This window comes from Uloborus diversus, chromosome 4, assembly GCF_026930045.1.
Source record: "Uloborus diversus isolate 005 chromosome 4, Udiv.v.3.1, whole genome shotgun sequence".
Classification (NCBI taxonomy): domain Eukaryota; kingdom Metazoa; phylum Arthropoda; class Arachnida; order Araneae; family Uloboridae; genus Uloborus; species Uloborus diversus.
The window spans coordinates 49,374,369-49,398,376 of record NC_072734.1 but is presented as its reverse complement, the minus strand read 5'-3'; the positions used below and the strand labels follow the sequence as shown (position 1 = coordinate 49,398,376).

Below are 24,008 nucleotides of genomic sequence, written 5' to 3'. Positions count from 1 at the left end.
CGGATCCCGAATTATGCGAGGGATGCGTTCCAAGACCCCTCGCACAAGTCGAAATTTCGCGTTGTGGAACAACGCATGTTTAGAAATTTTTTGTCAGCATACCTAATTACTTCAGACAAGTGTTAACGCCCCTTAAATTGTCTAAAAATATTTAACTATATATTACCGTATCTGTTATAAAGAAATGATTTTTTTCCGCATTTTAGCGTTAAATAACTAAGCATTAAAGTGTTACAATTTAACATAAATTACTACTACAAAGCACAAAATCAATGAACAATAAGAGACATGAATTAAAACAGTACGGTACTTACATTAAGTACCGTACAAACCATACTGCATCTTTGTAAACCATCTTTTGTCGGATGTCTTTTCATCCATAAGCTCATTATTTTTTGCATTGAAAAAGGCATTCCCTGTAACGCCAAAACACGTGTCTGCTGCAATTTGCAAACTGGTGCTTCTTCTAATGTTGTTTTGTCTTACCATACTGCATTATATTAGCACTGAACAGTAGATATCATAAACGTAATTATAATTTTTAAAAGGATGAAGATGATGGTTTATGAAAGTGTGGGAGCACCCCTCTTTCTGGCCTCTTTAAGTCACAATGAAAGAGCAGTTTCTATTCTTATGATTGTATTTTGCTCAGACATTACTCTGCGAGTTTCGGTATCAAAACTAAGTTCTGAACTTTTACGGATTTCCTTTTCTTGAATTTTAATTGCACGTATCAAAGATACACTCATACCTGATTGCTGTACTACTTTGAATCCACTTATTAATTGTTCAAGCATATTGAGAATCTTGACATTTTCTTTAATGGTCAGAAGCTTTCTCATTTCCTTTCCATTTTCGCCAACTTTAGATGAAAAAGCGCGTTTGGGAGCCATTCTATCTTATCAACGTTCATATGTAGAATGAAAAAAAACCCATTAAGAATCGGAGCGGTTATTTGCAGGCCTAGATTTACTTACAAGCTAAGCAAGCTACAGCTTAGGGCCCCCAACTGCGGAAATTTGTATGATTCGTTTCAAAAATAAAGTACTTGAAAAATAAATTTTATTTTCTAGTACTTGAAAACTTTGAAAAGTTGGAAAAGTGTAGCTACAAACAAAAAATGGGAAGGAGTATGGAGAAGGAATGCCAATATATGGCAAATTCAGCTCCTTGCTTTATCCTGCACAAAAAATGTAAAAACCATGGTTCTTATGTTTCTGAAACATATTAAATATTTTTGCTATTATCTTGCTATTTATATAACTCCGAATGCAGAATTTTGGAAATTCTTTTGGTGTTGCTTGCTTTTATCTTACTTCTGCATATTGTCAATCTGTTTAGCCCAAAAATAAAATTACACTCTACTTCTATTCCTCTTTGTTTTCTGTCCCACTTGCAACTGAAGAGAAGTTGTTGTAATGAGAAATCTATATTTTTTTTTTCTTTTACATTTAAAATAGCTGTTTCTTACAAAGTTAGAACAGGAGTTTAAAAATTTAGGATCAAGTGCTAAAATATCAGACAGAAAAGTACAAATGAAGTGAGCTAAAGAATTTTAATTGTTTTAGAGTTCTTGAAAATAATTAGTAAGTCTTTGAAAATCCGAAGCAAAGTTGGGCTCCAATTTTATTTCTTATCAAGTGCATACATTAGGAATTGTTCAAATAGGCAGTATGTTACTGTCTTGTTACCTATTTTCTAAATCTGTACACCATATGTTTTAAAGCATTTTTTACAATTGATCATTTTATATTTAACTCATTGTATTTGTTGGTGGGTTGGAATGATAATTAAAAACTAACTGTATCGAAAGCCAATGTATTGTCTTTTCTCTTCCCCCACTCTTTTTCTCTGTCAACTTCTGTCATTGATTCGTCAAATCAAAAACAATTTCTACTGTACATTATCTTAATTTGCGTATTATCTTAATTAAAGTATATAACTTTAAAAAAGTTTTGTTTGCCTATTTCTGTCCTGATATTTTTGTAGTTCCCACTACATCTTATAAGGCTTCAAAATGCAGAACTTAATATCTATTTTTCAAACTTTCCTCCAGGGGAGAAACACCCGCACCCCCTACAATTGGGGATATTCTATACTCAACTTAAAGAGGAGTCCTGGGTCTCCAGCTCTTGAAATCATTCCCCCTCTTAAGGCCAATCCCAAAAGGACACCAGGGAAAAGCAATCAAAAAAGCAAAAGTATTGCTGTATGTAGCAGATGAAAGAGACAAACATAGTAAAGGAGAAAAAAATTAAAAAATTGTATCTTACACCACTGAGAGAAACATTGTCCAAACTACAACAGGTGGCCCCATACCTGAAACAGCTTAGGGCCCCGCTAAGTCTAAATCCGGCCCAGGTTATTTGTATAAACTAAAGCAAAGCATTGCTTAGGTTTAGACTAATACAGTGTGTGAACTTCTGATTTCAGTGATGTTAAAGGGATGAAAGTCCATTCACAAAACCAATATTTAGTGTCAACGAAGCCTACGCAGCTCCTTTCAAAAAAATTTCATGTTGCAGGCAAGCAATTTGCGTCAGCAATAAAAAAATTCATTACTTTGGAAAAAACTCGCCTTATAGTCATTTTGAGAAAGTCGGATGGCGTTGTTGCGGGATCCGACTGTATATATGTGTTGCAATCAGGGTTGGGTTTTGGACTGTCCAAAACTGGTTTAGGACAGGACAAGTGGTTTTTACTGTCCAAAACTGTTTAAAACTGTCCGAAAGTGTCTTACTGCCCAAAAGTATGCTAAAACTAAAGTTTAATCTAATCAATTTGCATTTACTGCAATATTCGTGATGCATAAATATAAATATTAATTAGTTTTAATTAATGAGTATTTGATAATATTTTTCTTCAAAATGTTCACTTACAAAATATTTCACTTAAAAAAAATTTGCAAATAACGCTTTACATAAAAACTTTCTTATGTAACAGTTAGTAGAGTAATGAAAGGAAATTCACAACAGTATCAAGATAACTAATTTCAGTTCCATTAAAACTCAAAAGAATGTTACTAAATGTGTGAAGTAAAGTGTACAAAGAAAAATCTGATTTTTACTTTCTTCTATATCTAATATATAGAAGAAAGTATTGGATTCGTGCAAATTTTCGAATTTCGAATTTTGACGGATTCGAACGTTTTGAGGTGTGCTGAGTCCATTTCGACCATTTTTGGAAAATGTCTGTCTGTGTGTGTGTGTGTATGTATGTGTGTCACGTCTGTGTGTGACCAGTTTTTTGTGGCCGCTCTAAAACAAAAACTACCGCATGAAATCGAACGAAATTTAGTACACATATGTGCCCCTATGTGAACTTGTGCCCATTAGTTTTTGGTGCGAATTCCTCCAAGGGGGGTGGAACAATGGGACGTTTTTCGAGTTACGCGTGCTTGCTATTCCTCAGGAAGTAACTGGCGGAATCAAACAAAATTTGGTCCATATGTTGGTATTAACAGGAACAGGTGCTGATTCAATTTTGGTGTCAATAACTCAAACGGGGGTTGAGCTATAGAGCGTTTTTTGTCGTCAATTGTGACTGCTGTATCTCAAGAAATAATGAACGGAATGAAAGAAAAATTTATCGGCAAGTAGCCCTTAGTGGGTATAAGAACTGATTCTATTTTTGTGTCAACAGCTAAAAAGGGGGTAGCGCAATCACCCGTTCTTTTTTTCCATTTTGTGTGCCCTATCTCAAGAAGTAATGCTACGTTCTGGTTGAAATTTGGAATATATGTGAATCCATATGTAAACAGGCTTTGGTTCAATTTTGATGCCGATCGCTCCAAGAGGTGTTGATTTTTTTTTTTTTTTTTTTTTGCGAATAAAAATATTTTTATTAATGCAACAATAAGAAAGATAAATCGTAATAGATTGTCGTCTGCGTATTTCTCGTGATTTTAATTGTATGGAAATGATCGGAAATATTATCTCAATGATTTAAAATTTTTAACTGTTGCCATCTTATGTTTGTTAACAACTAAAATATTTGTAATTAATTCAAGCAAGGCTTTTAAAATAACTTTCAATTTTCGCTCTTTGCTTTGCTTTTGCAATAATTCAGACATTGGGTAGTCGTCAAGTTTTTGCATGTGTAATTTTGTTTTTGTTGGGAATATTGCTTCCTCGTCAAGCATGGGGAGGGATCAGAAAAAAAAAAAAAGAAAAAAAAGAAAAATATAGAAGAAAGTTTTGTGATGGCCACAACATACTAGTTTAAAATAGTTTTTGCACTTAAGAGAAGTTAATATGAGTTTTAATGAAAATTCTTTTTTTCAATCATACATTAACGAACAAGACATTGATCATTAAATATATGCACTCGAGTGGCCCTTAGCTATTAGGACATTTTTCAGAAGTTAAAATTGCATTGATACCCACCCTCTTATTTTGTTCCAATGGACAAAAGAACAGCCTGTGCAAAATTTCCCTTCAATTGGACAATTTCTAGGGGCACCTCAAATGCCTTGTTTTTGATACTTTCTCACAAGATACAGTTTCACTAAAAATGCAGTTTTGGACAGAATGGTAAAAACCATGGTATTTACCGTAGTGTCAAAAACCTTGCCAACCTTGGTGACAATGTTATTAAAGTAAGTAGTAGATTTTAACTTTCAGCTCAAAAGTCAGGACTTAGCAAAAAGGTCAATTGGACCAGAATTGAATTAGAAAAAAAAAAGCTGTTTTCAATGTTAAGGCAATAAAAACTACACTTACACCTTTCTTGAGTGTGAGACCTCTTTACAAGTATTCACAGCAGTAGATTCCTCTAGTAGAGATATCTGACTGTCGCAGGAAATTACAAGAACCAGTTTTATTTTTCTACAATTAAAGTAAAGAGTGAATATTTAATTTAAATACAATTATAGATATAAATATGTTAGTAAGGAAATAAATCTGGCATACACTTACACTGACAGAATTTATTCTTAAATTGTTTCGTGGTAGCACATTGTTTAAATTATCTCCTTCAGACCCAAGCAAAGAATGAAAGCTTAATATTTTGTACAATGAACTTGAATAATTGTTTTGATTAGTACAAAGTAGAAAAGAGTAATGTTTTTTTTTCTATTTGAGGGTGGGCTTAGGGGGGATGTATCACATGTGATATAGTAAGAACCAGACACTACAATCAGGAGTGTTTTATTTCTGAATAAGATTTGACTAGTTTGTTTAGTTATGGTGCTAACGACACAATATATGCACAGCATAAATACTAGATGAAAATAAGCTTTATTTTTATGTTGTGGTAACGTTACATGATTCTTTTTACTTTCATGAAATGGCTTAGAACAACTTCTTTTTGCAATGAGACAAGTCAAGGGAAAAAAAAACTTGCAGTCTCTACAATGGGTATAGTACTTTGTCAATCATCTGCAACTGAATGAGCTCCAATTAGAATCATAGTGACTAATGAAATCTAAAATTTAGACCAGTATTAAAATTTTACTGAGTAAAAAATGGAAATTAAAGAAAAGGGTATAGCAACATATATAGCAAACAATTCCAGTAAAAAATTAATATGAATTGAAGGATTCGGAGGGGAGGGGGTTGGTTTTACTAACCTTAATTGCTTACATCAATACACCTCTCCCCCCCCCCACAAAAAAAAAAAAAAAACTGAAACTGACATAAAAGTTATTTTCAATAGCCATCAAGTCCCATTGCGTCATAAATATACAAATAAATTGTACAAGCTACTGTGTGGTATTATTTCAGAGAAAATTTTTTTATTTGGCTTTAAATTGTGCAGAGTACATATGAAAAGGAGGTCCCCCCTCAAACATGTTTCTCTCAACTACAGCATTGATTACACTTAAAAAATTTATTTTTCTAGTGCTTACTAAATAATTTTATTCTTGAAATCTTCATAACCTTTATCCTTGCACTATAAATAACTCAACGAAATACATATTTGACCTTTGATACAGCATACAAATTTAGCATAGTGAGTATTAGAAATAATAACCACACATTGATATTCATCGAAATAATTTGAACGAATGTAATTGTAGAACTAATACTTCTTAATTCCTTACTTCTGAAATGCTTACTAATTTGGAGCAAGGACCATTGAGATTAAATCTCTCATCCCTCTTATATGATAAAGATCTGTTAAGAAAACAATTAAGCCATGGTTGTCAGCTTTGGTACTAAAAATGCCAGTGTTTAAACCGAAATTACTAATATACACCAGCAGGCTGAATTTGCAAAACTTGTAACTGAATAATTACTAAATTCCGCATCTAATGGAAACTCCGTCCAAGTAGCAAGTTTCCAGACTTTACCGCTCAGTGGATTTCCAGTTTTGGTTTCAAGAATGAGCGGGGGGGGGGGGGGGGGGGGGGGGCTCTGGTCACAAGTCAGAAGTTTCACCAATCAGGCCACCACAGTCCCTAAATAACAGGTTGATGGCATCCCTCCCTCCTGCAGAAACAACTTAAGAATTCAATTCATCCCTCTCCCCCAAGGTAATCGCAAACCCTCTCAAATGTTACAGATTATTCATTTAGAAAGAGACTGATCTCGCACTCAAAAATAAGACAAAACAACCCTCTCAAAAAACTGCCCCTTTAAATTTTAGTGGTGCTGTTTGTGCTATAGACCCCCCCCTCCTCTTTTTAGTGGGCACCCCTATCGAAGTCAACTCAATTTTGAAAAACTTGAGTTTTAATTACTCAAAAACGCAGTTTAAACATTTCAAGATCTCAATTTGAAACATTGTGAGATATGAATTCAAAATACCCCAGCAGTCAATCACTCGAGTTCCCGATTTCAAAAGTTCTGTCATGAATCATTCGAGTTCTCGTTTTCAAAAAGTCTCAATTATCAGAAGTACTTGATTCCCGAGATCTTGATTATACCCATCACTAGTCTTTATGGTTAACTTAACAAAAGAGTTTGATAGGCCGCAAGCAGCCTATCAGCTACTGATCCGGTACTGCTGGTTTAGTCACCTGCAAGATTTTGAATGCATACAATGATGATTAAAAATTTTTCAGCAGAAATTATAATTGACTGGCAAGGCCGCTTAAAAAACTTGTCGCTTTATGCTAAAATTATTGCTAATTCATTCAAAAAACATTCAGCATAACATGTATAATTGATTTAATTCCTTTTCTGCAATGGAAATTGGATAATTTCTCATGCTCCTTCTTTATGAGGTTTTTTTTTGTGACCCTCTTTTAAAACAAGCCTGGTTTTTCATAACCCCTTTGAATAACACCACTCCCTAGCACCAACAAATGACCACTTCTTTATACACATACATTTTCCAGATGTGCTAACTGAAATAGTTTGTCAAATGGTTAGTATCATAAAAAAATTAAGATTAAGTCAGTAAACATGATAGTAAGATCATGGGTTATCAGTCAATGGTAACTGTAGGTTATTGCCATGGATGGATCCAGATGATTACCTTTCAATAAATTCCAAAACCTCCGCCCTTTAACATCACCGATGATCGTCACAAATTAAGTTTCTTTTGCTTTATTTCTTTTTGTTGGGAGTGGATTGGGACGTCCTGAACCCTTTCCTTTAACTAAACGTCATCAAAGGTGTCCTAAAATTGCTTTTTTGAATTTCAATTTATACTTTCTGGGGGTGATCTCCTGAACTCCATAATGTCATCTAGAATAGAGTTTTTGGAACTTTGAAAAACTACCTGTGTTCCGATTAATATTACTAAAGTGTTAAGCAACATTCTACGATTGCATTTTCAAGACAACAATTCTGAAAAAATTCCCATAGAGAGCCCACTTTTTCACAACATTATAGATCATCTAAAATTACATTTTTGGAACTCGAGAAACAAAAATAGGTTGAGGGACAGTTCCTGCATCTCGGCTCAAGGAGGAGCCGATCGTTCCTCCCTTGCATCCGTCCTTGGTTATTATAGAACCATATCATAAAAATCGGCACTAAATAGGTAATGTAAGGCTTACTTATGGTCAAATATCTGTTCAAACAGGAGAGTATAGCACAGCAAGACTCGGGAAATCCCCGACTATTGTGGCAATTACGTAGTGAATTTCTGTTCTTTAATCCATGACTGAGGAGAGAAATCTTGAAATGTCTCAGAGACTTTGTAGTGGCTTTAAAAAAAAAAAAAAAAAAAAAAAAAAAAAAAAAAATCAGGACACAAAATTACAAAAAATCAGAACACTTAACATTTTTTAAAGAGTAGTGCACATATATACTATTGCACTCAGTAGCAAAATGAAATGTATACCATCAGATATTGCAAACAAGTTTAGTACACATGTTTTTCATTTATTATTATTATTTTTTGCACTGGAAACTTGTCATAAAAAGACCAATGCAAATTGTAGGGCTCACAACTGGACACTGTTACAAGTTTCTAAAAGTCCATTTTTTTTCAAAATCAGGCCCTTGTTAGCTTTAAAATATTGGTTCCATTTCGAGTTTTACTCAGTGATTCCTCTGTCCCCTTCTATTTTTTTTCTCAAACAAAGTATTAACAGTGGCAGATACAAGGGGAGAGTCATGGAGGCTGGAGGGTCATACCCCCCCCCCCCAAACAATCGAGAACTTTATGCATAAAATGTAGATGATTACAGTATCTTAACATTTCATTTATTATTTTTAAAAGTAAACATTTGAACTACTTCATCTCATTCCTCATGAAATCAATTTGCAACGTTTATCCCCAGTTAGGTGTCTTATTCCAGGCTGATTTGATGCTTTTTATTTACCCGCAAGCAGTTTTTGAAATTTTTCGTACCTAAAACCATAGGTTCGTTCACGGGGGTTGTCATTCTTCAGCTAACCCTCCCCCCCAAAATAGTTTTCTGTATCAGCCCCTGAGTATCAATATGTTGTTATTAACATTACCATACTTGAAAGTTATGAATCAAATGGTGAGAGGACAGCTTGATGCAATATACCAACTGGAGTTCAAAACTATTGGTTAGGTGTAAATAATTCATTCAGCATAATTTCAAGTGCTTAGCAAAAGTTATTTCAACAATATAAAACAGAATCTATCGATTAATAGGCTAAAATTCAATAATCATTGTTACATCCTCTATGCGATAATACTTTTAACCAGTCATGTTTTTTCTTTAGGGGTATATATACTCCCAGTAATCCATTACGCACAATGTGTATGCAATCATATACATAATATATCACAGTATGAAAATTTTTGAAGCTTGAGGGTAAACGCTATATGTCTAAAAAATGTTTGAGAGTAGATAGCGTATATGGAGAACACTGCTTTTAACATGAAAATGTTTGTACTGATTAATCAGTTTCCAATGGCGGGTAGGTAAATCAGCAAAGCAGTGGATTACCAATTACTGCCGGAATCTACTAATTACTGCTGATTAACTAGGGAATTGCTAATTTTAACCTTTTGAAGTTCAGATTAAGGACCATGAAGAAATTAGGTACTTTTCCCAAGGAACAAACTGAAAACCTGTTGGGATCATCAGGACCAAAAGTTAATACTCATGACAAAATATTTTTTATCAGTATAATCAGGCCAATTAAGAAGCCTGCTGTAAGCAATTCAAGTAGACAAATGGAAAGCCTCATTTTAATGTCATTCCAGCACCAATAAAAGGAATTGAAAAAAAAATAGGCTTCATTCAGAAGTTTCAAGTTTATAGACTCGTTCGTTCACAAACAAAAGAACAAATTTGACAGTAGCAGTAGGTAATCACAGAGTACAAACCTGTATCGGTTCAAACTATCATGAACTTGTCGATATTTTTATTAAAAAAGTAACATCGAATTATATATACGAATTGATACGTAGCGACAATAAGACTTCCAATCTGTAAACAAACATCTGTTCGGTTTCCGCTGCCGTACAGTGACGTGAAAAACCCGTCAAACAGGTCACGTGAACCAGCCGGCATCCTAGCTGTGGAGACTAGGCTACCAGCCAGCCGGCAGCCAAGTCTCGGCCTAATTTTGTGTTCAATATCTACCGTTGTTCAAAATGCCTAAATATTCATGCGAACATTCTATTTATCATTTAAGTATCGTATGAACTTTCGAAGATTGTATAAATGATATGAAGCTTTCTTTAAAGCCATTAGAATGGGGTTTATATGCAAATGAATATGCTCTCATAACTTCATATGGTAAAACTTATTTTAGAAGTTCCATATGTAATATTGCTTCAAATTGTTGTTGTTCTATGGAATAATTGACATTAATTTTCAGCTGTTATCGTTGGAGGATTGCTTGGTACTTGCTTCCCATTTCCAAAGTGGCAATTATCCATTTACTCTCTGTATCCTTTTCTGTTTAACTTCTTAAAACAAAATGTTGTTGCATTGAACATGCTTTATGGTTGCTTGCCGTTATGGCTGAAAGTATGCTGATTAGTCTGACTTTTGCCCCTAGATGTCTTAAGATTACGGGCGAAAGTCTGATTTATAAGTATGCTGCTCAATGTCACGCTATAGTTTCAATTGTGTTCTACTGTTTTGCTTCAAGGGTGCTATGTAGTAATAACAATTGCATGTGCGGTGCAAAATAGGCATCTGTACTATCTTTTTTTCTATTTTCTCTGAGATACCATTCCAAAATAGCCGTGTTGACCAATTGCTCGAAAACCTTGAATATTTGGAAGCATGTAGTTATAAACCTTAAAGTTGAAACTTCTTACTAACACAAAGGGAAGAGGGACACCAAAATGTCAAATTCAGCTCATTGACATGTACTGAAAATGCAAAAATCATAGTTCTTGCGTTTCTAATGCACAGGGCCGGATTTAGACTATTTGTTTCTCTCGGTGGTGTATGATGCATTTTTAAAATTTTTTTACCCCTTTACTAAGTTTATCTCTTTCCTCTGATACATACGGCAATACTTTTACTTTTTTGATCATTTTTCCCCTGATGTCGTTTTTTGGATTACCCTTAAGAGGGAGGAATGGTATCAAGAGAGTGAGTGACCCAGGACTCCCCTTTTAGCGGAGCATAGATTATGCTCAATTGCAGGGAACCGGAGTTTTCTCCCCCCTGGAGGAAAGTTTAAAAAATAGATATAAAATTCCGATTTTGAAGCCTCATAAGATGTAGTTGGAACTACAATAATATCAGGACAGAAATAGGCAAACAAAACTTTTTAAAGTTAGATACTCTTTCCAAAATTAAAATAATGCCCAGTAAAAATTGTTTTTTGATTTGGCAAATCATTGGCAGCAGTTGACAGAGAGAAACAGCGCGGAAAAAGAACAGACAATGCATTGCATTCTCACTTGTTCACATTGACTTTTGGTGCAATTGGTTTTTAATCACCCCTCCAACCCACCAACTAATACACAGCGGAGTAGCATGGGTTTCGGTCCGCCCGGGGCAGGCAACACATTTGCCGCCCCTCTTTCATTCTCCTGCTAAATCCCCCCCCCCCCCCCAATGACATTTTTAGTATTTTACAGAACGAAAACAGGATTTTATTATCCAAAATATGTTTTACATTTTAATATCATCTTATGTCAGCAGGAAATATTGTTGATCGAAATATTTTACAAAAATTATTGCATAATTGAGCTATAATATTTTCCTCAAATCAAAACGTTTTAAAACTTGATCGAAAACTGTATATGCTGGTAGTAATTCTTAAACCTTTTATTGGAAAGAAAGAGAAGCAAAAAAAAATGTGAGTGTAAATTACATGATAGATACATATATTTATACTTGAAAAGATCTTAACTTAAACTAATAATTTTCTAATTTTCATCAACGGAAAATCTCTAACAACACTGTCAATATCGATTGTATCAGTCTGTTCTGTAAAATGTTTATAGTATAAAATGACCCCCCTGAATCATAATATGACCACCGTTTACCCCAACTCATCCCATTTTGGAGTTTTTATAGATAGTGCCACTTCCGGCCCCTCCCAAATATTTCTGTTTTTGACTGTTTTAAAACCCGTTATTTTTATTTGGAGCGGGAGAGGGCATTATGTTAACCATTAACATTCTTCTGAGGGAATAGAGAAAATAAAAGTTAAAAAACATGAACATTTGTCACAAGGATGGACCCTCAAGGTGGTACCTAAAATACCCTAAAATGATTAAAAAAATCATCAAAACGATCTTTTTTTTTCCTTTTTTCCACAATTCGTTATCGATTGTACTTCTTGATGCAAAATCAAAGTATCGGCTTCATTTCTATGAGCTCCATGTCCAAAAAAATGTGCAAGGTGAAAAATAAATAAATAAAATAAAATACAAATTAAAAATAATAATAAACCTTGAAGCACCATATGTTGCGCTTCACAGACCTTTAGTTGCAAACCTTCCTGAATCATTTATGTTTATTGAAGTTATGATCACACATGTAATTAAGATTTCGAATGAAATTAAGCATGCCTATAATTTAGCATTAGTATCTTGATAAAAATAAAACCAAAATTCCAAATTAATATGTCCAGGGTAAATGCGGCAAATAACGGACCAATTTCGCTAAAATTTTCAGTTTGTCTAGGAGTCCGACTCTCAATTTTTGAGGTGGTCCGGACCCCTCGGACCCCTTCCCCCCAGCCACGACACCCATTGATGTACTCAGTATTGGTCTGCGCTAATTCTATATTAGCTACCAGCTTGTTTGGCACTCTTGGCTTCCTTCAGAGGTTTTCCATCTCCAGCTCAGTCACTTTCCTATGCCGGGCTGATGAGTGCTAATAAGCACGAAACTGCAGTCCTCGGCTGGAATTGACTGAGCTGGCGGTGTATTTCACCCATTAATGTGTTTTATGTATTAGAAATAGTCTAGTATTTATCTCAGAGTGTATTGTGTTTCTGTTAAATTAAAATATTATTTCTTGAATTTATCCTATTTACTTGAAGCTTCGTAGGTATTATAGTCTTCGTTTTAGAATACCCTAGAAGTTATAGAAGTGACTTGAAGTTTGTTGAAAGAAGGTAAAATATTAGTTTTTGTGAGTATGAATAATGTAAATGCTTCATTTATTTTCTAATTTTACCATACTTTCTTTAGAACTTGTAAAAATTAAAAGAAAATTGTTTAAAAAAACTGATACATAGTATTGTATTTGGAAATCCCTCCTCCGGCTCTATTTGTACCTACAAGATATAGGATATAAAGTCTGACAAATTTTGTTCTGTTTAAAATCTCTATAAAGTTGTTGATAAAAACAACAAATGTGTAGGTTTCACCCTTTGTTGATTTCATTTGTGTTAACTCTATACTGTCCCAATTATTACTTCCTGTAGAAAAATTACTATGCACAGAATGTTAAAGAATAATGTATGTAACAAAAAAATTTTTATATTTTCAAAATAGCTTTGCAACTCTGTGACTAATATTAACTTATGTCAGCACCAACAACCTAAATGTAAAGCAGCCATATTGGACCATTCAAATCACACTGGTCAGCAAAGGAATAAGGGCTCCTATAGGACAATTTAATGTGAGCTCAGAGTCACAGTGGGAAATAGAGGGTTAAATGGAGATTTTATTAAAAATTTTTTTAAGAAAGCTAGTTATTTTTAACTGGTCCATCAAGACTAAATTATTGCTTATAGTAAATTTATGTTTGAATATTTTTTATCAATTAAAAATTTTTTACCTTCATTGATACTTATAGATGTTAAATTTTTTGCTCTTGCTTGGAGTCAATATTGGTAGAATTCATTTCAGATCTTTCTCTGCAAGGGGTGGGGGAGGGGGGGGGGTATATGTTCGAAGGGTATACACTCAATGTAAATACAGCAAAAACCATGCTCACTTACATGAAAATGCATTAATTTCCCAAAGCTAGGTGGGGGGGGGGACAATTGACACCCCCCTAACCTCTCTAAATGACAAACTTGACTACATAGTCAAAATTTGGTGAAATACTGAGCACTTCGGCAAAGCGACTAAATAGACTTTACGTGTAGGACTCCATATGGAACATACAGCACCACTTTTATGGGATCCCCTTTAATTGCATGTTTGCTCATTTGTCCTATGATATTTAAGTTCTTTTTGGAGAAAATATTTTTTCATTTTGACATTGAATCAAAAACTTGGCACATGTTAAATTAAAAATTTCTTTTTGATAAGTTTCGCTACAAACAGATAATTTTCCTATGTGCTGATATTCCTTCCTTAACGTATGTTTGAATAGTAATATTTTAAACTTGGGAACTAATTTTCTTCTCCTTTTTTTTCAGTTATAGAAGACTTGTAAAACTAATTACTTTTCTTTTCTTCAGTTCAATGCACAGTGAAATTTAATGCTTTTTCTCATATTGTTATCACTTAATGTTTTGTTTTAGATTTGGTGTTTTACAATGTATCACCGTACTTTAATCAAATATTTCCATTATGTAATTTTCTTTTCATTATTTTTTCAGATACCAAAAATACTTTGTTCCTTTTGTTTTACATCTTGGATTTTTGGGAAAAAATTTCTATGCAAGATTTGTTTTATATTTGGGGTATGTTCTTTTAAATACATTATTATAGTTCTGAATGGTAATTCTTGAATTTCAAATGTCACTCTTCCTGCTTCCCTTAAGTCAAACATGTTGAGTTAAAGTAAATGTACATTTATTATTAAAATTGATAAATGGCCTTTTCTGTAACAATAATTAAAAATAGATCTTGAACATTGAACAGGTCAAAAGTCCCTATTAGATTTTTCACAAAAATGCTTAATGCTGTATTTAAACAAGTTCTACATTTTAACATGAAGCCTTAGAATTGCTGTTTATCAGTGGCAAATCCTGAAAAAAAAAAAAAAAAAACTTGAGGGGATATGGTTACATTAGTTGTCTTTTAATGGTCAAAAGAAGGAACTTTTTTGCATTTTGGAAGGGATATATCTCCAAGTTCCCCCTGGGTATGCCATTGCTGTGTAGTACAAGAATGGTTGGTTCTTCGGTTCTTCCCATGCCTTGGATGGAGCTTGGTTTGTCTGAATGGCAGTGGCCCTATCCAGTAGACCACATTCAACTTAGCGTCAATTATTGTTTACAAATTCACATATTGTACTGATCTTAATACTATGATATGCCTATACTTCAAATATAATAAAACTCAGAAAAGGCGGTCATGAAGACATCAATATTTTCTTATTTTGTGTTAACTAAGGAAACTAACATAGGTCTTCAACTACAACCATGAACCATGGTCCATGGTTAATACAAAATCGCAGCTAAAATAAAAAATTTGTTAGTTAAACTTGGTTTGCTATTTAGTTATATAACAAATCTATTGCTTGATATGTTTGTTAAAGTGAAAGTTTTGTTTAAGATGAACAAAGGTTTCTGACTTCTTCACTGAAAAATTTCATGGTTCTATAAATTTCCTTTTTAGAAATTAGTCTGGGACATGTGTGAATGATAACAATTTATAACTTTCCTAATTTTGCAACTTGGTGTATCAACTTAAAACTTTGTCACCCTCGCTGAGAATTATTGAAATGCCACTTATTGGGTCACCAATATCTTTTTAAAGTTTTTGTAATATTCAACTTTAATTAAATTTTCATAAGTTGCCACATATACTTGTCAACAAAATTTTGAAATTTAAAAAATGCTATCTTTCAATCCTGTGCAGTAAGAACTTAATTGCTTTAAATGCTCATATTTTATCAAATTTTCAATATTTTAACTTCAAACTTCAACATAATATCTCTCTTGTATGCTGTCAAGTTTTCTGAAAGTTTGATAAGATTTGACGGAGAACTCTGCATGTTAGGAGCCAAAAACTTATGAATGAAATTGGTTTTTTTAAAAGATCTGTTGCTTCTATCTTCGTCAATATTTGCGACACTTTTATAAAAATACATGAAATAATTTTTACATAGTAAGTAAATGAATATAAAAAATTTACAGCTCATGCCCAGCCATTTAGGGCATGAAGGATGAGCAAAAAAAATTTTTTTTTGTTTCTTGAATGCATGGGTGATTTAATTTTTACTGGAAATTCTCAGCTGAAGCATACCTTTTCTACATGACAAAAGTTACAGAACAATTGGTCTCTTATTTCTTGAAAATTCTTTAAAATGTCAGGTTTTGAAACTGTCCAGATTAGTTTGGGCTATATCGTCGCCTCAGAGCAACAGTATGACATCTAATCCCAGGAATAACAGTAAGATATTCTACCACTATTGCTTTGAGGTGACGATATAGTGTTATATAAAGTATTTTTGCTCGTTTTAATAATTATATATATATATATATATATATATATATATATATATATATATATATATATATATATAAACTTTTGTTTTTTATATTTTAGATTGTCTGTTCCTTTGTTATTTCTTCTCCCTACATTTATTGGAGGTGTAAGCATGATAACAGCATCTTTATTCTACTTAAAGGTAAGTTATTGTGTTTTCATCTGCTTTGAAATAGGTTATTTGCCTAATGTAAAAAAAAAAGAAAAGAATCCTTTCCAATGCTCATTGCTCTTGTTTATCAATGAATGAATTGATTATGATTACATGTCTCTAAATCTTTAATAATGCACCAAAGTATGTTATGATTAACATGAGTAAGTAGTATGTGACAAATTTTAAAATATGCTATGCTAAAATATGAATAATCAATGTAAATAACGCCATTCCTTGTTAAATTGCAGCATGCAGTTGTTTTATAGCTTATATGAAGCTCACTTCATCAATATAATAATGTGGAACCTGAGGTGTAGTAGGGCCAAAGCATACCGATGTGACCTTTTAGTACCTTTTTAATGCATAATACGTTGTCATGTAATGTTATTTCAAATAGCGTTGATTTTTTATTTGATTATGAAATACTAGTTTGTCTCCAAACTGGGCTAATTTCACATCGTGAAAATCTGAAACATGCATAAAATTGACATTAAAAAAAAAAAAAAATCAAACCATATATGTAATAGCATTATTTTATGAGCCAGAATCAGCCTGCTGTAAAAGAAAGCATGTTATATTTTGCTGCTTATCAAATTTGTTTATATTTTAAATTATTTTTACTTCCTTTTACAAAAAAGGAAGTATTGTATTCACGAAAAAATTTTTACTCAAAATTCGGCCTTTATTTCCATTTTGCTCACCCCCGAATGAATGTTGAGTTTATTTTTCAACCCAACCACACGTGGATATATGCCTAGGAACGTACAGACACCCCGAAATATCCATTTTGACGATCCCCGAGTTAATTACAACGAGTTTTCTCGTGACGTCTGTATGTGCGTATGTGTATATGTATGTTGCATAACTCAAGAATGGAATGTCCTAGAAATTTGAAGTTTGTTTCTTAGACTCCTAGTGGGTTTAGTTGTGCACCTCCCCTTTTTGGTGGCATTCGGATGCTCCAAAGGGGTTCTTTTTCCCCTTTTTGGGGGGAAATCATTGTTAATTTCGACGTAAACTGAAGTGGTGTTATAATTTGGCGGACACTTGCCTATATATCTCCAGTCCTTTTGGTCGTCAAGTTTTGCAGCCAACTTAGAGACAAATTTTTGTGATTTTTTTTTTTTACATCTGGTTTCAATTTGGCCATTGTTGGTGATATTTAGAGAGTAAATTATTGAATCACATTAAAACTGCCAATAATGAGAAAATGACATTAAATTGGAGTAAAAGGAAGTCATGTGATGCACACATCAGCTCGTTTATTTCAGTATCAATATCTATCTTAAAAGTAGTGATGTTATTCAAGTAGTTGAAATGTTACACAATCATATTGTTTTGGATGCAACTCTTTTTTTTTCTTTTTTGCACGATCTCCCCCCCCCCCCTCCCCCAGTCATTGAACAAAGCATGGTGATAGTATAATTTCATAAAAAAGTTCTGATGTTTTGCGTTCCGAAAAGGAAAATATTAGCACTGGAGCAGTGTTCAACTCATAACTTTTAACGTTTTAATTTTTTAACAGTCACTTTTTAGTGTAAAGAATGTTCTGTAAATTTTTGTGTAGGGTAACACCCCCAGTAAATGGCACTTCCAACATAAATGTCATAAAATAAGATTCATATCCAAACTTTTAAAAGTAGAAGGCTATATATCAACTGAATGTACATTTACTTTAAAGATTATAACTTCAATTCATGTTACTACATGGTAGCAGTGCATAGAAAAGAGAAACAATTGTGGCTTGTGTCGAATCAGCCATTTTTGTTACAAAAGCTTCTTCTCTGTCTTAAGGGAAGTATGCACATCAATTTATTAAAATCTGATTTAAAATTGATTTTAAATTTTGGTTGTCAAAAGTTTTGTTTAGTTGAAAGGTGTTACTTTGAGTGAGTAGAAGAAAATTTTTGTCTCTTTTTGGGTTTTTGAAGAAATGATGGATGCCATTTAGTGGTGCTTCAGTTTTGCTAGTCCCCAGTAATTGGCACATATGCTTATAGCCCCTAATGTGTTGTTCTATATGTCACTAGCTTGATTTTTGATACTTTAGCAGCAAAAAATATTGTATGGGTTCTACTATTGATTTAAATCCTCCAGGATCTACTGTTAAATTAAAAAATAAAATAAAATACAAATATGTGCTGCCATCACAGTCAGATATTGCGACTGTAGAGAACTGTTTCATTTTTTTTTCTTTTTGTGGTCCCTTTGAATCATCGGTTTGATGTTTCTTTTTATGTGAAAACAGCTGCTGCCCCGCCTTGTCTAGTGGTCAGAGGAGTCTGACCAGGGGCGGATCTAGAGGGGGGGCCTTGGGGGCCATGGCCCCTCCCAAAGCCTTGTGATTGTAGGAATTATTTTAAGGAAAAAAATGAGAAGATATCAAAATTTAACACATGTGTTTTACTGAAAAAGAAGTATAGGCCTTAATTGGGAGATAAATTATGTCCCTATCCTCATAACAAAACTTTTATTTCCAAAATTTTTCTCCATCTTTTACATCATTTCTTGATTCCAACTACAGACACTTGGACGATCTCTAAATGCTGCTGTTCTCAGAGTATACCTATTGTTCACAAGACCAAAGAGTGCCTAAATTTTCGTTTTTATGGCTTTAATTTCGAAACTAGGGGGAGAACCCGCCTTTTTCCATGCCCTTTCACAAATGCCTTGGTATGTAGCAAAAAATTGCATTTTAAGTCTTTTATTTGGAAAAAATGTCAACGGAAACTAGCTTATCCAGCCCTTATTATTTAACTTGCTTAAAAGCAACTTAAATGAAATTTTTTGGGACTTCAATAACAAACGATTTTTGATAGGACCCCTTCCCTCCCTAGTTTATATCGTGATGATAGCTTTAAAAGGAGGTTTTTGAAGGAGCTAACGAATCTTCCATCCCTTTCTAAAATATGTAATGTATAAATATAGTTAAAAATCGCCTTTTTAGAGCCTCAAAGGCAAAATATTTCCAGGAAGGAAGGATTCTAAGCATCTTCATATTTCCTTTAATGTAAGCAAACATTACCTAAAGGTGCATTTTTAGGCTGGACAGCTGAAGAGCTAGAGAAGAGCACCCCTTCTCTTCTAACTTCTCAATGCATAATGACAGAACATTTTGGTTTCTAAGCTTTATTTTCAAAAAGTATTTTGTGAACAGCGCCTGAAACATGACTTTTCTCCGTACATCATCAAAAATAGACAGAATGCGTTTTTAGTTTCCTAATTTTCAAAAATTAATCGGAAATTTAAATTTTGAAACGTTTTCGAGGGAGACTCCTAATTCCACCTCTTCACCTAATGTCTCGATACCCCCTAAAATTAAGTTTTTAAAGCTTCATTTCAATAAAATTTCTGGGGAGTTCGGAGTTTGTCCAAAAATTTCGGATGGCCCCTCCCAAAACAATCGGCTGGATTCGCCACTGAGTCTGACTGCGATGAGGTGGTCTCGGGTTCAAATCCTGGCTTGGGCATGTATTTACTTTCTCTCTCTTGCCCTTGTCCTTCCTTTGTGTGAATGTGTTGTTGTGCTGTGAATGGTTGCCTACCCTATAAACGGGTCCCTGTGGCATGTGTGTACTGTGGAAGTCGGGCTTCACACCAAATTATGGTGCAGTTGGAAAAGTGAAGCAGCTCACCCCAAATTGCCAGCCTAGCTAGCACAAAACAACAACATGTGAAAACAGCTACAATTCTTAAAATCAAAACTGCATAGGGACTGATGAAACAACAATAATCACGATATTTTTTTTCTAAGAAATGAAAACAGAGGTATGTATAAAGGACAAACTCTTAAAGTGCCAATTACTGGGGTTGTTATCCTATATGTTTTTAGATTCAACTTTTTTCATTATTTTTTCTGAGGAGCAAAATGCAGTCAGCATTCTTTTATTTATGTAGCGAGCATCATTTAATTTTTATTTCAAAACTAAAATTTGTTTTCACTATGTCCTTCTGATAAATAATAAACTTTTAAGGAATTATGCTTTGTTTTCCAATACTGTTAGAAGCTGATCTGGTTTAAAGCAAAAATCATTGTTGTTTTTAAGCAACAATTCTTTTTTCGGGAATTTCTTTTGTCCAAGAAATATTTATTTAAAATTTGTGTTGAAGCGAAATATTCCAAAATTTTAAACCAGAGGGTGAGTTATGAGGGTCACGACCCCCCACTTTATGTGCCCAAAAGTTGCCCAAAGCTGCATATTTTTTAAAATAAAATTTCAAGATGTTTTCAATGGAGATGCCTACACCTTTTATTTATTCCTGAATGACTTATTTAATACCCCTTTCTAATTTGTGTAATCAAATTTTCATAATAACACCCTCTAAAACCACAACTTGGATCCACTCTTGGGTTATACTAATGTACAGGGTGAATAAAATATGACAACGTATATAAAGTACAAATTCAAAATGAAAAAAGGTTAAAAAACCAGCAAACAGCTGTTTCGGCACTCTAAAATACAAGTGCCATCATCAGTGCAATTAAAAACAAAGACAGGTTCAACCCGACTAAAACACAGTCGAGGCGAACATTGGAATGAGAGACGAGTTGTAAAAGATATGAGAGCAGGACCTGAAAACGATGACGTCAAGGTTACGTCAGAACTACAGAGGACAGTTGCACTCAGGAGAAAACGTCACGGACAAAAAGTAAATCAAATAACAGACTTCCAAACATTAGGAAAAGGGGGAGTGCTAGACAAATCATTGACGATTAAATTAGCATTTTTCCATATGTAATATGACTCCCCAAAAATCTAAATCATGAATGGACGAACACTCGTGAATAACTTTGGCGGAAGAAAAAATAAAATTATGGCCACAAGACCAACAATGTTGAGCAATAGAGGAGCGTTTGAGATCCTGTTTTTTGACGTAGTTTTCGTGTTCTTTTATCCGGAATTTGAGGGATCGTCGAGTCTGCCCAATGTAGGCCAATTTGCACTGGCAGGAAACACCATAAATGCCCCATTTGTCAAGGTTCTGAACAGGGTGTTTAAGCTGTGAAAATTTTAATTTATTAACAGGAGAAAAAGTGACGGAAAAATGAAACTTTTTTAAGATTTTGGCAATTTGTAGACTGATTTTAGGAAAAAAGGGTAAGACAACGGAACTCGAATAGTTCACAGGAGCAAGTGTTTGATTTTTGTTAGCTGAGCTACATAGCTTCTTATAAATGGTATCAATAATATCTGATGTGAATCCCCGATCAACCGCAATACCTCGTAGGTAATTCAGTTCTGATGAAAGTAAATTGGAATTTGAACAAATGGCTAAAGCACGGTAAATAAAAGATCTAAAAGCAGCCAATTTTTGTTTAGGAGGGTGAACGGATAACTTGTGGGGGGGAAGAGAAACAGCAAAGGGTTTACAGAAAACAGTAGTTGTAAACATATTATTATGACGAGTGATGGACACATCAAGAAAAGAAAGATGATTTCCAGATTCCAATTCAACAGTAAATTGAATATGTGGGTCAATAGTATTTAGGATGGATAAAAGGTTATCAAGGTCACTGACAGACGAGTCCAAAAGCACAAAAATTTTAGAGTGCCGAAACAGCTGTTTGCTGGTTTTTTAACCTTTTTTCATTTTGAATTTGTACTTTATATACGTTGTCATATTTTATTCACTATGCAGTACAAAGTTTTCGACTACTTTTTATGTAATGTACAGGGTGTTTATGAAGTCTTGGAACTGATAAAGAAAAGTTATTTGAAAAAACAAAAATGTATCACTATTCAAGATTTATGCAATTTTATTTTCCTAGTTTGATCCTTTTCTCTTTAAGTTTTTTTTTTCTATTGGTACAGTATTAGCTAAAGCCATGTAGGTAGCACTGACATCAAAAACTGGAAATTGCTGGTTTTGTGAGTAATCCCCCCCCCCCTCCCCGAAACTTTGGTTTTAACACTTTTTGCCAATTCTAATATGATAGCTTATATCCATAAAAGGACTTATGATTGATCAAACTCTCATCTGCTCGTACAGTAGTTTTGCTACTGTAGGGTGCTATTTCCAAGCGCCTACCCACATGATAAATTCTGGCTGCACTAGTGCACAAAGTCAAAATTCATCTAAATCTTCTCAAAACTATGAAAAGTGTGTACCTAGAAATGTATTAGCATTGGGGAAAAAATCAGATAAGGTTCAAATAAAGAGAGTTATGTTTAAACCTGCAGCAGTTTTTTTTTTTTTTTTTAATGTTTTTTCTATCGAAACAAGACTTAATAAACTAATAAATAAATTTGTTTTACTCATTAATATGTCTGCAGCTCATATGAGGCAGTGAGAAGCAACAGGATGTAAGTGGACTTATTAAAGTTTCTAGTAAAATAGTTAAAGTTCAGATCCTAGGTAGTCTTTCATTGATTTTTTTTCTAACTCAGGATAGCTGTAGCCAATAGAGTTTCTGTACCATCTCTTGCCCTTAAACAGAGGAAAGGTTCACCTACCATTTGTTCTGATTATATCCAAATTTTTAATTTTAGCACTTACAACCCTTTGCTTCTCACTGCCTCACATATGTTTTTTTGAGCAATCACATTGCTTATTGTTCTCACTTGACTGTTTTTGGCGTCTATGATTTTATTTTCCTCCCCGCTTCCCTCTGCAGTACCACCTTCAATTGGCCTCACGATGCTGCTCCTCTAGCGAAAACCGTCTCCAGGTTGCGTCCATATTCTACATACACACACACATACATACACACACATATGCACACACATACATACACACACCTAAACATACACCTATGCACATACACATATCCACACTCATGCCTGCACACATACACAAACACACACGCACTCGTGATTGTGAAAAACATAATTTGAATTCCCCAGATGTCAAAATTCAAATTAATTTTTATTTATTATTTTTATTTTTTTGATGTATTTTATATGTTCAACATCAGTTCTGTTTTCCAGGCTGCTAGCTGTGGATATGAGTGGAAAGTTGTTTCTTCAAATGAGCTTACAGAGTGCAGAAAGGAGCCCCTTTTGTGAAATTATTATTTGTGATATTAATTTAAAGTTTCAATAGCAAACTTTTGTAAGAATTTTGTTTAAATTAACTTTTCCCCTCCAAGTTTGACATAACTTTCTTCTAGGATCATATATATATATATTTTTCTTTTTTTTTTTTGTGCTATTATGCTGAGTGTCTAGTTACAGTATTTGAAGAGGATTTATTTTCCTGTTATAATAGTTGTGCTAACATAGACTTTGTTTTATTGTAAGATAGATTAAGAGTGCTTATAATTTTACTGTACAATATCAAAAAAAAAAAAAAAATGTGCAATCAGACTGTTGACTGCAATGATTGTCTGCAGTAATGGAAAAGTTACGATAGAAAATAATATTACATACGCAGATGAAAACATTACATGTAATGTTATTTATTTAAAAGTTAAAACAAAACATATTTAAATTAAAAATAACAAACTTGTGTAAATGTTGCAATGCTCTTGTTGTGTTTTTGTAGTTTCTTTGTTTTGTTATTGAAATTCACTTTGTAATTCAATTTAACAATTCAATATAAAATTTCTTGGTTATAATATTTTTGCTATGCATTTCATTTTCATTTATACATGCTGAATGAAGGGCAGTTTTACATTTCTCATGCTGAAAGACAAATTAATTCATTTTAAATTCTGGATTCCCT

General features: G+C 33.5%; 1 protein-coding gene across 1 annotated transcript; it reads left to right on the top strand.

Moving 5' to 3' along the window:
- The first annotated feature begins 9,987 nt into the window (after positions 1-9,987).
- LOC129219660 (cytochrome b-245 light chain-like) lies at positions 9,988-23,433 on the top strand. Its single transcript, XM_054853937.1, has 6 exons — positions 9,988-10,117; positions 10,200-10,269; positions 12,838-12,912; positions 14,353-14,436; positions 16,250-16,331; positions 23,273-23,433. Exons 1-6 carry the CDS (start codon positions 10,048-10,050, stop codon positions 23,348-23,350), a joined length of 459 nt encoding a protein of 152 aa, XP_054709912.1. The 5' UTR covers positions 9,988-10,047; the 3' UTR covers positions 23,351-23,433.
- Positions 23,434-24,008: the final 575 nt, after the last annotated feature.